The sequence below is a fragment of the Rhamphochromis sp. 'chilingali' genome (assembly GCF_963969265.1).
Source record: "Rhamphochromis sp. 'chilingali' genome assembly, chromosome: 15".
Classification (NCBI taxonomy): domain Eukaryota; kingdom Metazoa; phylum Chordata; class Actinopteri; order Cichliformes; family Cichlidae; genus Rhamphochromis; species Rhamphochromis sp. 'chilingali'.
The window spans coordinates 29,696,557-29,711,156 of record NC_137942.1 but is presented as its reverse complement, the minus strand read 5'-3'; the positions used below and the strand labels follow the sequence as shown (position 1 = coordinate 29,711,156).

The window sequence follows — 14,600 nt, the reverse complement described above, 5'->3', positions numbered from 1 at the left end:
CTGTAGCTCAGGTGGCAGAGCAGGTCAGCCACTAATCAGAAGGTCGGTGGTTCGATCCCAGGCTGCCTCCTGGCTGCATGCCAAATATACTTGGGCAAGATACTAACCCCATGTTTGCCTACTGGTGGTGGTCAGAGGGCCCGGTGGCGCCTGTGGCCGGCAGCCTCGCCTCTGTCAGTGCCCCCCAGGGCAGCTGTGGCTGCAATGTAGCTTGCCATTGCCAGTGTGTGAATGACTGAATGTAGTGTAAAGTACTTTGGGGTCCTTAAGGACTAGAAAAGCGCTATACAAATGCAGGCCATTTACCATTTAAAGTCGGGCAGGTGGGAGAACAAATCTGCAAACCGCTGCAAAATTGAGGTCACTTTTTCTTTTGTTAGATTAACAAGTTCAATGCGGCTCCCTATGTGGATGAGAGCAAGTGGTTCAGAAAATGTGGTAGATTGTGGTGCTTGGTCTTTCCCCCAGTGGTAGGACCTCTATGTACATTCTGATTAAGTTATGAAGTTTATGTGAACTTATTAGCCTTGTGATTTTACAACTGAAATTTGTGTAGATATAGGACCAAATGGCATCAAATGGTTTGACTGTATAGTACAACATACCCCAAAACTTCAACATTTACATACTGAAAATATGTCTTAAGCTTGGACTTTTACTTCTTCAAGAAGCATGTCTCCTTTCTTAATTTGACTGATCTCACATATGGTGGAAATATATAATGTCAAGTCTGAGAGCACTTGTGATTCCAGAAAATAAACGTGACAGTAACTCATTGGACACAGTATTAGATGATCACTTTTTATTAACAACTCTTTTATGTAATAAAAAAGTGGGATCTTCAAAAACAAATACAATGCAAAAGCCCTCAAATAAGGCATTTCTTGGGCTTACTGGGAGCAATGGAATAAATTGCACCTTATTTTCAGAGTCCTTTTTCCCCCTTCACTCTTCATCTTCTCCAGAGGCTCCTGCTGTACTTTTTCTTTTCTCTCTCTTACTTTGGCTTCACTCTTCATCTTCTCCAGAGGTTCCTGCTGCACTTTTTCTTTTCTCTTTCCTACTTTGGCTTCACTCTTCATCTTCTCCAGAGGCTCTGCCTGTATCTTTTCTTCCTTCCTTTGCCTTTTGCCGCTCATCTTCTCCAGAGGCTCTGCCTGTATCTTTTCTTCCTTCCTTTTCCTTTTGCCGCCCATCTTCTCCAGAGGCTCCTGCTGCACTTTTTCTTTTCTCTTTCCTACTTTGGCTTCACTCTTCATCTTCTCCAGAGGCTCTGCCTGTATCTTTTCTTCCTTCCTTTTCCTTTTGCCGCTCATCTTCTCCAGAGGCTCCTGCTGTACTTTTTCTTTTCTCTTTTCTACTTTGGCTTCACTCTTCATCTTCTCCAGAGGCTCTGCCTGTATCTTTTCTTCCTTCCTTTTCCTTTTGCCGCTCATCTTCTCCAGAGGCTCCTGCTGTACTTTTTCTTTTCTCTCTCTTACTTTGGCTTCACTCTTCATCTTCTCCAGAGGCTCTGCCTGTATCTTTTCTTCCTTCCTTTGCCTTTTGCCGCTCATCTTCTCCAGAGGCTCCTGCTGCACTTTTTCTTTTCTCTTTCCTACTTTGGCTTCACTCTTCATCTTCTCCAGAGGCTCTGCCTGTATCTTTTCTTCCTTCCTTTTCCTTTTGCCGCTCATCTTCTCCAGAGGCTCCTGCTGCACTTTTTCTTTTCTCTTTCCTACTTTGGCTTCACTCCTCATCTTCTCCAGAGGCTCCTGCTGCACTTTTTCTTTTCTCTCTCTTACTTTGGCTTCACTCTTCATCTTCTCCAGAGGTTCCTGCTGCACTTTTTCTTTTCTCTCTCTTACTTTGGCTTCACTCTTCATCTTCTTCAGAGGCTCCTGCTGTACTTTTTCTTTTCTCTCTCTTACTTTGGCTTCACTCTTCATCTTCTTAAGAGGCTCCTGCTGTACTTTTTCTTTTCTCTCTCCTACTTTGTCTTCACTCTTCATCTTCTCCAGAGACTCTTCTTGTATCTCTTTCTCCTCCAGTTGTTCTTTATTTTAAGAAAATAATCATTTACTTACTCATTAACTTAACATTGTTCATATTGTGCAATATAATGTTAATATTTACCTGAGGTTATTATTGCTGCAGATGACATTCCACTTTGGTCTTTCTTGTTGTTATCTAAGACCAAATGAGAAATAAATAAATACCACTTCACCTTAAAGTTCTTTGAACTTGTGTATTTTTACTACAGCTGCTGGTTTCCAGTTACCAGATCTGGGTATGGTGTCTTCAAAGAGAGTTGATTGATGAAAAGTGAGCCTCTTCAAGCATCTGGTTTGGTGAATCACCCTTTTTTCTGAACTCTTATTCACAGTCATTGCTTTGTCTTGGCTTACATAGGCCTGCTGCATCTGAAAAATGATGATTGACAAAGAAAAACAAGGTTACTTTAGCTCATCTAGATGTAATGTTCAGATTTGTTATGTAACAACTGGAATTTGGTGCTGTAATCGTAATGAGCTCATCGCCGTTTCTCTGTCCTGTACATATAACACACAGAAATGCAAGAAGACTATGGTGTGAAGACGTGTCTCCCGGGGCTCCGCAAAGCAATGACAAAAATATTGGTTTAAGACGCATCCGCATTTACTATATCAGCCCTGTAGGCTCTAAATAACCGTTCTTGCCGCCGAGCATCCGCTCGTTTATTTATTTTTTTTATTTTTTCACTCTCTGAGGTCGGGAAACCTACTTTTGACAACTTCTGGGAAAGGCCGTAGGAGCTTCTTTCCTGGTTGGCTGTGGTGACCGTAGCAGTTGCGTCCGGGCAATCAAGTTCTCCCACTAAAAGCCTCACCATTTGCTCTTCATTTTTCTTTTTGTACAATGGCAGATAAGAGGGAGCACCGTCGAAAACGGGGTCAAGCCGGCGCGGGTGGTTCTCAGAGCCCGGAGCTGGGCCGCGAATCCCAACGTGACGCGGCTATCACAGAGAGCAGCTACGAGCAGGGTGCGGGCGCACCGCTCGGTGAAGCCACATTTACCAGAGCATTGGAGGCTCTGAAACGGGACATCTGCGACAAGCTTGAATGCAAGATTGACACGGTTACCCATACACTGCGGTCAGAAATATCATCTGTGAAGGCTGAGTTTAAAGCTGCTATAACCACCCTACAGGCCACCGTTAATGCTCAAGGGACTACCATTAAAGATTTGGAGCTTTCAGCTACAACCTGCAGTGACGACCTGACTTCTCTTCAATCTGCTGTAAAGGTCCTAACGGAGGAGGTCAGACAACTCCAAGCTAAATGTGAGGATCTAGAAGGAAGATCAAGGCGTAACAATATTCGCCTTGTTGGCATCCCCGAGGGTTTGGAGTCTTCCAACCCTAGGGAGTTTATTTCCCATCTCCTGCAAGATCTTCTGAAACTGAATGAAGCACCCTTGTTAGATCGGGTTCACAGGTCCCTTGGGTCAAAGCCCAGAGAGGGAACGCCTCCTCGCCCACTTCTCATTAGAGTCCATTACTTCCATGTCAAGGAACAGCTGCTACGTCTTGCAGGGGCAAATTCTCCTCTACTTTACCAGGGCAGAAGGATTTCCATTTTTCCAGACTTTACACCTGCAGTGGCTAAAAAGCGTTCACAGTTTACTGGTGTCAAGCGCCTTCTGCATTCCTGTCCTGGGATCAAGTTCTGCCTGTTCTACCCTGCGGAACTGAGGGTGACACTTCCAGATGGAGTTATACGTAAGTTTACTGATCCTGCGTCTGCCACGGACTTTGCCAATAAGATCCTGGGGGGCCCAGCCTCTCAGGGTACATAAGTGTCTTAGTCCATGGGCTGATATGTCCATCTTGCTTAATTTCTTTGAAATAATTTTTTTTTTTTTTTTTTTTTTTTTTTTAGGATGTGTCTCGTTCTAATATACTCTCATATAATCCTTGATTTGTCTTTGCCTTGTAATGCACGGAGCTTAAACTCAACTGGGACTTCGAATGGTTGGGAGGAAGTGCTCAGGGGTGTGTTTAGCGAGGGGTGCGCGCATCTTGTTAGGGAAGATGCTTCAGCATTTAGGGGGAAGTTTGGGTGTTTTTTGTTTTTATGTTGTACTGTTCTGTACACTGATTTTGTTTTTTGCGTGTTTTTCATTGGTCAGCTGTGGCTTTTCTCAACCTATGTTTTAATATGGCACCGCAATTAAATATTAATAATCAACAAGCAGATTACTCATTTAAGTTCTGTAGCTGGAATTGTAAAGGCCTGAACCAACCTATTAAAAGGAGCAAGGTCCTTCATCATTTGCAATTTTTGGGCGCCCAGGTTGTGTTCTTACAAGAAACACACCTAAAAATTTCAGATCATTTTAGACTTCGCAAGGGGTGGGTGGGTCAACTCTATCACTCTACATTTAATTCCAAAGTTCGTGGTGCTGCTATTTTAATACACAAATCAGTGCCATTTGTTTCTTCTAAGGTTATAGCGGACCAGAATGGTAGATTCATTATTGTGAGTGGTAGTATTTGGAACACTAAATTTATTTTTGCCAATGTTTATGCTCCCAATTGGGACGATCCAAATTTTCTTAGTATTCTTTTCACTAAAATTTCTGATTTCTCTTCCCACTATTTGGTTCTTGGTGGCGATTTTAATTGCTGGCTCGGGCCGCTGGATCGATCCTCAAATAAGCCTGGTAGGCAATCCAACTCTTCCAAAATTATTAATACGTTCCTTAAAGAATTCTCTGTTATTGATGCCTGGCGTTTCCTCAACCCTACACGTAGAGAATACACCTTTTTCTCCCCTGTTCATCATACATACACTCGTATTGATTACTTCCTACTGGACAGTCGACTTACTTCACAGATTCGCTCTTGCTCTCATAGTGCTATTGTCATTTCAGATCATGCTCCGTTGACTCTAGATTTGGCAGTGGGCCAATGTTCTCCGCCAGCTCCATGGCGTTTGAATACACGCTCGCTGTCAGACGATAAGTTCACCACATTTCTGAATTCCAAGATAGACTTATTTATAGAGACAAATACTACACCCGGAATATCACCCTCTATTTTGTGGGAAACATTTAAGGCTTTTATCAGGGGACATATTATATCTTATGCTGGTTTTGAGGCAAACCAAAGGAAAGCAAAATTGTCCGAGCTCATAATACGCATATCGCAATTAGACGAGTTGTATGCCGTTTGCCCGGCACCAGAGGTCTATAATGATAGGCTGTCTTTGCAGACTGAGTTTGATCACCTGTCCTCTGCTCGGGCTGAAGAGATGTTGCTGAAATGTCAGTACTCCCAGTATGAATATGGGGATAAGGCCAGTAAACTGCTCTCTCATCAGCTCCGTAGTGCAGCAGCTGCACACTCCATTCCTCGGATTCAGACATTAAGTGGTGTCTCTATGGATCCTAGAATAATTAATGACCAATTTCGAGACTTTTATTCATCTCTCTATGCGTCTGAGTGTGCATTTAGTACGGAGGCTTTGGACTCATTTTTCAATCATCTTAAGCTCCCATCAATCGATCAGACACACAGCCTCCAGCTGGAGGGACCAGTAACTGTAGAAGAGATCATGCAAGCTATCAGCAAACTGCAGTGTTCTAAGTGTCCCGGACAGGACGGGTTTCCGGTTGAGTTCTATCGTAAATTCATGCCTAAACTGGCTCCGCTCATGATAAATATGTATAAGCACTCACTGGAAGTTGGATCCCTCCCACCCTCTCTACTGCAGGCATCTATATCCCTGATCCTAAAAAAGGATAAGGATCCACTACAATGTGGCTCATACCGTCCCATTTCTTTGTTAAATGTGGATTATAAAATCCTTGCTAAACTTCTAGCGAGGCGTGTAGAAGCAGTCTTACCATCTCTAATCAATCTGGACCAAACAGGCTTTATTAAAGGGAGATACGCCTTCTCTAACCTTAGACGTTTGTTTAATGTCCTTTACAATCCCTCAGACTCCAACAGCCCTGAGTTTGGGATCAGTTTAGATGCTGAGAAGGCTTTTGACAGGGTAGAGTGGGGATACCTCTTTTATGTTTTAGATAAATTCGGCTTTGGTAAAATATTCATCTCCTGGTTGAAACTTCTTTATACTTCCCCGCTTGCCGCTGTCAAAACAAATGGCACATGCTCTGACTTCTTTCCCCTGTTTAGGGGGACTAGGCAGGGCTGTCCTATGTCGCCATTGCTATTTGCAATCGTAATTGAGCCCCTAGCCATATCGCTAAGATCAAACCCAGGTATCACCGGGGTTTTTAGAAATGGTATAGAACAAAGAGTCTCCTTATATGCAGATGACTTGCTTCTTTATATCTCAGAGCCAGCATCCTCATTCCCTTTGGTACTTTCAATACTTGAACAGTTTAGCCTTATTTCTGGCTATAAACTGAATCTTGCTAATAGCGAACTGTTTCCCCTGAATGCTGCTGCACAGAAATATCAGTGCACAGCACTGCCTTTTCGAGTTGTATCAGACAACTTCACATATTTAGGGGTTAAAATTACAAGTCATTTTCATGCTCTTTTCAAGCTTAATTTCGACCCACTTGTGGAGAAAGTTAGGCAGGATTTGGACAGATGGTCTCTACTCCATCTGTCTGTAGCAGGGCGCATAAATACAATTAAAATGAATATCCTCCCCAGATTTTCTTTTCTTTTTCAGTGTGTCCCTGTATTTATTCCAATTTCCTTTTTTGTTAAATTAGACAAGATTCTATCTGGGTTCATCTGGAACAAAAAAAACCCCAGAATACGCAAGACATATCTTCAAAGACCGAAAAAGATGGGGGGGATGGCTTTACCAAACTTTATGTTCTATTATTGGGCATGTAATATTCGTATTCTCAGGTATTGGCTACAGGGGGAGGACACGAATAATGCCCCGGCCTGGCTCAGTTTGGAGACTTCTTCCTGTGTCTCAGCCTCTTTACCAGCCCTGATTTATGCCCAAAAGCAGCCTCCGAGTGCAGGTTCTTATAATAACTCTATTGTCAAAGTTACCTTGAAAATATGGTATCAATTTCGTCGTTACTTTAAGTTGACCTTTTTTCCCCTTCAATCACCCATTGTGAAAAATCCCTCTTTTCAGCCTTCGTTAGCTGATGGTGCTTTTTATTTGTGGGCCTCTTTGGGTATTAGGTCTTTTTCTGATCTGTACATTCAGAATACATTTGCCTCCTTTGAACAGCTCTCATTGAAATTTGGCCTTCCAAAAAGTCACTTTTTTCGCTATTTACAAATCCGGAGTTTTGTTAAGGAGAAATCCTCTCAGTTTCCATCTAGACCTTCTTATCATGACTTTGATAACCTTCTATCGCCTCCCCCTTCATTACAGGGCCTGATCTCCTGTTTGTATGGGAGAATATGCTCCTTTGGCAATTCTTCAATCTCGGCTATTAAATTGGCATGGGAGCAGGATCTGGGGTGTGTGATTCAGGATGACTCTTGGGATAAAATTCTTTACCGGGTCCATGGCTCCTCATTCTGTGCCAAACACGGGCTGATTCAATGTAAGATTCTGCACCGTATACATTGGACTAAGGCCAGACTAGCTCAAATATACCCCAATCTTAGCCCTGATTGCGACCGTTGTCATCAAACACCTGCCTCTTTAATGCATATGTTTTGGTCATGTTCATCCCTCAAACAATACTGGATTAATATTTTCTTGATTTTATCTAAGATCACCCAGCTAACCCTCCAACCTGTGCCCTTAACTGCTTTGTTTGGGGTTCTTCCTGATTCAGTTGCCTTGCCGACGCCTCAAGCGGATCTGGTAGCATTTTTCACCTTATTGGCAAGACGCAGAATATTGTTATGTTGGAAGTCCCCTTCCGTCCCATCCTGGGAAATCTGGATCAGAGACGTTTTGCACTTTAGCAAACTCGAAAAGATTAAATTCACCCTACGCGGGTCTACGGCCAAATTTTTTAAGACCTGGCAACCCTTTTTTGACCATGTTCAGACTTTGCGGTCTCGCAATGCTCCCAATTAGCCAGCTCAGACTCTATCATATTTTATTTTTTTCTTATCTTATGTTTAAGTAAGAGGCCTAAGTTTAAGTATATGGATTCTATTGTGCCTGCGCCCTAGTATTTATTTAACTACTTTATACATATTTTGTTTTCTCTAACAGAATTGACTTATCCCTATCACTAAGCTGACCACTTATCATCTGTGGTTTTTTTTTTTTTTTTTTTTTTTTTTTTTTTGTGTGTTTTGGTTTTTATGTGTCTGTGTGGGGGTGTGGGTTCTGGATACTCTCCACATCTCCTTTGTACACTCAGGAACTGTTGTCTTGTACCCTTGGGTTTGTTACTAGTATTATTAGATTGGACTTTTTCCTTTTTCTGTTTGTACACCCACTGGTACTGCTATAATCATGAGGTGGGAATGTATGTTTTATATTGCTTTATGTTCTTTAAAAAGAAAACGGCATATTGTTCAATTTATCTTTTGTAAAAGTCGATGCAAAAACTTTAATAAAAAAAAAAAAAAAGAAATGCAAGAACAAGAAAAAAATTATAAACCAGTTTCATGTTGGTATTGATTGTTTTAGAAACAAATCAAACTGCAAGGAATGAACTTTAGCCCCCTATTTGTGAGTAAAAGCATTTTGTAATAGTGCACCACTATAAGTGCCTGTGCTGATTTGTTAGCAAATAGTTTTTGGACCGTCCAAGTCCTCAGAACTCACTGCTGGTATTATACATACACGAGCACGATCATTAGATTTACTGCAGCTTTCTACTCCTCCTCATGACCTCACTAAAATGGACTGCAGCTAACTCACCTCTTCCTCAAACACATCTTTTCTGAATTGTCTTTGAATTTATCTGGTGGAGGTTTCCCATCATGTTCCATCCTCTTCGAATAAGCTGAGTTCTTCTTCTTCTTCTGGCTCCTCCCTTTAGGGGTCACTACAGTGGATCATCTGCCTCCATCTTATTCTATCCATAGCCGCCTCCTCGTTCATACCAACCCTATCTATATCCTCCATCACTATATCCTTGAACTCCCTCTAAGGGCTTGCTCTTTCCCTCCTGCCTGGCAACTCCATATGGAACAATATATTCACTATGCCTCTTCTACATATGTCCAAATCATGTCAGCTTTGCCTCTCTAACTTTGTCTCCAAACCGCTCAACATGAGCTGTCTCTCTGATGCACTCATTTCTAATCTTCTCCATTCTGGTCACTCCCAAACAAAATCTTAGCATCTTGAGCCCTGCCATCCCCTGCCTGGCCTTTTGCACTGCTTGTTGCTTTGGATGCTTGACTCCAGGTATTTAAACTCATGTACCTTCAATACCTTTACTCCTTGCATATTTCATATGAGCTGACCATCTGACGCAGAAGAATACAAAGACATATTTTGTTGAATGCACTGAAACAGAGGACAAATTTTACCTTTTCCATGGCCACTTTGTGAATCATTTGTCCCAAATGTTCTGCTTCATCCTTTGAATCATCTTTAGATTCATCTTGTGTGGGTCTGCTATCATGTGTCCCATCCTCTTCAGATGCTGCCACCATCTGTTTTCAGAGAAGACAACAATATGTTTGGTCATTTTTGATGGATTGATTGTGGAAGCACTGAAACTGAGGATGAATTTCACATCTCTTTGTGGCACAGGACACCCAGTTTTGTTTTTCATGGCTACCTTAGGAATCCTTTTACGTTCTTGTTCTTCCTCCTCTTCTGAATAGCCTTCAGATTCATCCTGTGTGGGTTTCCAGTCATCTGTCCCATCATCTTCAGATGAGCTCACAGACTGTTATTAGAACAGAAAAATATATATTTTACTCATTTTTCATGGATGTGTGGAAACAAAACACTTACATCTTTAACTGCAGGAGAAGAAACTCTGCTGGATTTTTCCTGCCCACCTTAGGAACCCATTCCCTCGCTTCATCCTCCTCCTCCTCTTCTGGATTGTCTTCTTGTGTGAGTTTCCCCACATCTGTCCTATCATTTTTGTAAAAGACCACCATCTGATTTTAGAAAAGTAAAAGTAAAAAGGTAAAAGATTAGTAATCAGTGAAAACACTAAAAACAAGCACAAGAACATACATTACATACTTTTCTCTTGCGCAACTGGTATGTCACTTTTTGTAGATGCTCCACCCCCTTTTTCAAATCCTGTTTAGTTTCTCTTATTGTGGCTCCGGCACTACAGGCAACCTCACCCTGACCTGGGCTCACCATCTGTTTATGGTACAAATTAAATATGTTTTGTTCATGATGGAGTAAATGATTATATATGAAAGAAGTGCAACCAATCAAAACTCTTACCAAGGGAATCAGGGCACACATACCTTGTTACTGCTACACTGGAAGAGCGTTCTGTCTAAAAGCTCCTCTGTTCCTGATGACTGCTGCTCTTCCTTGTCAGATCCTTCACTGTCCTCGTCCTGCACAGATCCTCTGTCCTCTCTCCTTTTCCTTTTATTTGCTGCATATGTTGCAATTGCATTGGTGGTCAGTGCTCGGCTCTGGAGTGTGTCCTCTGCAGGGTCCTCAGCTGTGCAAAGCAATATTACTAAATATGAATAAATGTAAGTGTATAGATAAATATATGACTTCACTTTAGCTTATTTAAATAACCTTGATAAAATCTTTTGGCTGTGATGGCATCATGGCACATAAATGTTGCCACTCTGTCGTAAGATTTACGTCCCAACTGTCGCTTGGCCTGAAAGAATAATGTTTTAAAAAGAAACCACATGAATAAAACCCATGACACTTTAACCTACTTCATTGTGTGTCAAAAAATAAAAATGAAAAGTTTTCTCACATAAGTGCTACAGGAGGAACGTAGCATGTTGAAGGTGGGGGCAATCCCCAGATTCATCATCTCCCAGGCTGCCTTGAAAAATACCGGTAGTCTATGAAGAACACCTCCACTAGAACTGTGGAAAAAAGTCGGTGCCTCCGAACCGCCTTCAACATACTCTCTGATATGATTGTAACGCTGCAACCAGGTATACTCATTCTTGTACAGGGGGACAGCTGCTTGCCCATGATATCTTTGAGTTTTGTGCTGTTTAACCTAATACATGAAAATACATTTTTATTCAGCTGAATAAAAAAATGTCTATGTATACTTAGATTTATATCGTTTTAGTACATACACGGATGATGCGGGCACCCTGCTTAGCTTTTTCTGCCATTTCAACCTCCTCAGTAGTCATGTTGATGATCACTCCCTTTCGGTGACCAGTTATGGCAATAATATATCCGCCCAACAGTCCAAAAAACAATTTCAATATTGTTCTGCTCTGGGGTTGCTTCTCGAGGTCATCTGTAAAAACACAAAGAGAACACTACATGTATTAATATGCTATGCTAACACATACACTGCATTTACATGTCCAGTCCCTTGTGCAGATTATAGAGGGATTTTACAAGCACCATGTCTCAAGGACCATGCAAGCACCACAAAGTATCAAACAAATTTTCCAGACCAACCATACAAAAAACCCAGTTTCCAATTACAAAACCCTGTAATGTGTCTTAAGATAGAAGATAGAAAGAGATAAAAGTCTCACGCCCCTTGCCGCCTCTACATATAGATAACAAATGCAAATGTGTTTGAGTAGTAGAAATGGCTGTTATAATGGCTGAGTGTGTGTGTGTGTGTGTGTGTGTGTGTGTGTGTGTGTGTGTGTGTGTGTGTGTGTGTGTGTGTGTGTGTGTGTGTCCAAAATATAACTCTAAATATTGAATGTAAATCTGTTCCAGATACCATAACTTGTAACTTGTTTTACTGAGGGTTAGTTATGCTCAGTTTCTGGCATGTTGAAAATAAATGAAACAAAGGAAAGAAAATGTGTAAGTTAACCAGTGTAATGAATCTGAGAATACAGGGAGTGCAGAATTATTAGGCAAGTTGTATTTTTGAGGACTAATTTTATTATTGAACAACAAACATGTTCTCAATGAACCCAAAAAACTCATTAATATCAAAGCTGAATGTTTTTGGAAGTAGTTTTTAGTTTTAGCTATTTTAGGGGGATATCTGTGTCTGCAGGTGACTATTACTGTGCATAATTATTAGGCAACTTAACAAAAAACAAATATATACCCATTTCAATTATTTATTTTTACCAGTGACACCAATATAACATCTCCACATTCACAAATATACATTTCTGACATTCAAAAACAAAACAAAAACAAATCAGCGACCAACATAGCCACCTTTCTTTGCAAGGACACTCAAAAGCCTGCCATCCATGGATTCTGTCAGTGTTTTGATCTGTTCACCATCAACATTGCGTGCAGCAGCAACCACAGCCTCCCAGACACTGTTCAGAGAGGTGTACTGTTTTCCCTCCTTGTAAATCTCACATTTGATGATGGACCACAGGTTCTCAATGGGGTTCAGATCAGGTGAACAAGGTGGCCATGTCATTAGTTTTTCTTCTTTTATACCCTTTCTTGCCAGCCACGCTGTGGAGTACTTGGACGCGTGTGATGGAGCATTGTCCTGCATGAAAATCATGTTTTTCTTGAAGGATGCAGACTTCTTCCTGTACCACTGCTTGAAGAAGGTGTCTTCCAGAAACTGGCAGTAGGACTGGGAGTTGAGCTTGACTCCATCCTCAACCCGAAAAGGCCCCTCAAGCTCATCTTTGATGATACCAGCCCAAACCAGTACTCCACCTCCACCTTGCTGGCGTCTGAGTCGGACTGGAGCTCTCTGCCCTTTACCAATCTAGCCACGGGCCCATCCATCTGGCCCATCAAGACTCACTTTCATTTCATCAGTCCATAAAACCTTAGAAAAACCAGTCTTGAGATATTTCTTGGCCCAGCCTTGACGTTTCAGCTTGTGTGTCTTGTTCAGTGGTGGTCGTCTTTCAGCCTTTCTTACCTTGGCCATGTCTCTGAGTACTGCACACCTTGCGCTTTTGGGCACTCCAGTGATGTTGCAGCTCTGAAATATGGCCAAACTGGTGGCAAGTGGCATCTTGGCAGCTGCACGCTTGACTTTTCTCAGTTCATGGGCAGTTATTTTGTGCCTTGGTTTTTCCACACGCTTCTTGCAACCCTGTTGACTATTTTGAATGAAACGCTTGATTGTTCGATGATCACGCTTCAGAAGCTTTGCAATTTTGAGACTGCTGCATCCCTCTGCAAGATATCTCACTATTCTTGACTTTTCTGAGCCTGTCAAGTCCTTCTTTTGATCCATTTTGCCAAAGGAAAGGACGTTGCCTAATAATTATGTACACCTGATATAGGGTGTTGATGTCATTAGACCACACCCCTTCTCATTACAGAGATGCACATCACCTAATATGCTTAATTGGTAGTAGGCTTTCGAGCCTATACAGCTTGGAGTAAGACAACATGCATGAAGAGGATGATGTAGACAAAATACTCATTTGCCTAATGATTCTGCACTCCCTGTAGAATAACAGTGATTCTAATAACAGGCCTCACAGAGTGTCTGACCTTGGTGTGTGTGTTTCTGTGTGTTGTGTATAATGTGACACAGTGGAGCTAATAATCTCAAAGAATATCTGACAAACAAAATGTATGTTTTCATTAAATCATAAAATAACTAGAGAAATAAATGGTAATTAACTGAGTTTTAAAGCATTCGAATTGGAAAGGGATTAAGTTACAATGGATGTTCTTGTGAAAATGTCCTAAAGACAAATCTAACTGAAGTAGAATCACATAAACTGAATGAAACATGAAGTGATTGAATATGAATGCTCTATGTTAAGAATAACAATGAAAATGTAATGAAGCATTCACAATTTTAAAAGCTACACATTGATAGATAAGGTGTGGGAAGATATGACGTCCAGTAGGAGAAGGGGGGGGGGGGGGGGGGGGGTGAACAGGTGAGGTGAAGAAGAGATTTTGTGTTTTTCTTTTTTGTCTTCTGCAAGATGAGCAGCCCAAAAGATTGGATCGAAGAGGTTCACAGTTGAAAACCTGTCCAACCTGTGAATTCATTCCTTTTTGTCTGCTCATTGTTGCTGTGTTAGGCGGTTAATTTAGAAGGATTTTGATTTACATCCTTCCTCCAACCTCTCCTCACCAAAGAAAAGAACACACTTAGCATTAGCTTAGAGCATCTTAGTTAGATAAGTAGAGTTTAAGTAATCTGATTATTGTTTTGTGATTATTTTATTTTCCTTATTCTTATTTAATTAAATTTCCTGCAATTAAAGTTTAAATTGTGGACACCTTTTATGAAACAATAAAAGTAAAAGTCTTATTCTTTGTAAGTGCAAATACCTCTTACACTTTATTCTAGCCATAATAATGAAAATTATCTTTACAATCATCCCAGAAATAACAAGATCAAAATGTACAGGGCTCCATCTTAAGGCAGAGCTGCACATATTTCACTGCAATGGTGATGTGTTTTAGCTCTGGCTTCATGTGCATTACATTGACCAAGCTGCACATTATTCTTAAATTTAAACTGGACATTAGACAGAAAAGACATAAGCTCAGTTTCAGTGTGTGGGTCACTGTGATGTAAAGATCTGTAGGGGCTTTGTCTTAACCCAGATCTGAAGTCTGTATAATCCCTCTTAAGTAAAATGAACATTCAGTGTCATT

General features: G+C 41.2%; 1 protein-coding gene across 1 annotated transcript in view; it reads right to left on the bottom strand.

Annotated features, from left to right (window-relative positions):
• Positions 1 to 827: 827 nt before the first annotated feature.
• LOC308411497 (uncharacterized protein) overlaps positions 828 to 14,600 on the bottom strand; it is an 18,223-nt gene continuing 4,450 nt past the window's right edge. Inside the window, exons 3-13 of the mRNA XM_080905403.1 lie at positions 11,144 to 11,313; positions 10,807 to 11,061; positions 10,617 to 10,704; positions 10,328 to 10,533; positions 10,092 to 10,217; positions 9,899 to 10,003; positions 9,673 to 9,783; positions 9,419 to 9,544; positions 2,261 to 2,402; positions 2,116 to 2,169; positions 828 to 2,035 (exon numbers count right to left, since the gene is read on the bottom strand). Coding sequence (XP_080761529.1) covers positions 891 to 2,035; positions 2,116 to 2,169; positions 2,261 to 2,402; positions 9,419 to 9,544; positions 9,673 to 9,783; positions 9,899 to 10,003; positions 10,092 to 10,217; positions 10,328 to 10,533; positions 10,617 to 10,704; positions 10,807 to 11,061; positions 11,144 to 11,313 — 2,528 coding nt within the window. The 3' untranslated portion in view covers positions 828 to 890. The remainder of the gene's footprint in view (positions 2,036 to 2,115; positions 2,170 to 2,260; positions 2,403 to 9,418; positions 9,545 to 9,672; positions 9,784 to 9,898; positions 10,004 to 10,091; positions 10,218 to 10,327; positions 10,534 to 10,616; positions 10,705 to 10,806; positions 11,062 to 11,143; positions 11,314 to 14,600) is intronic.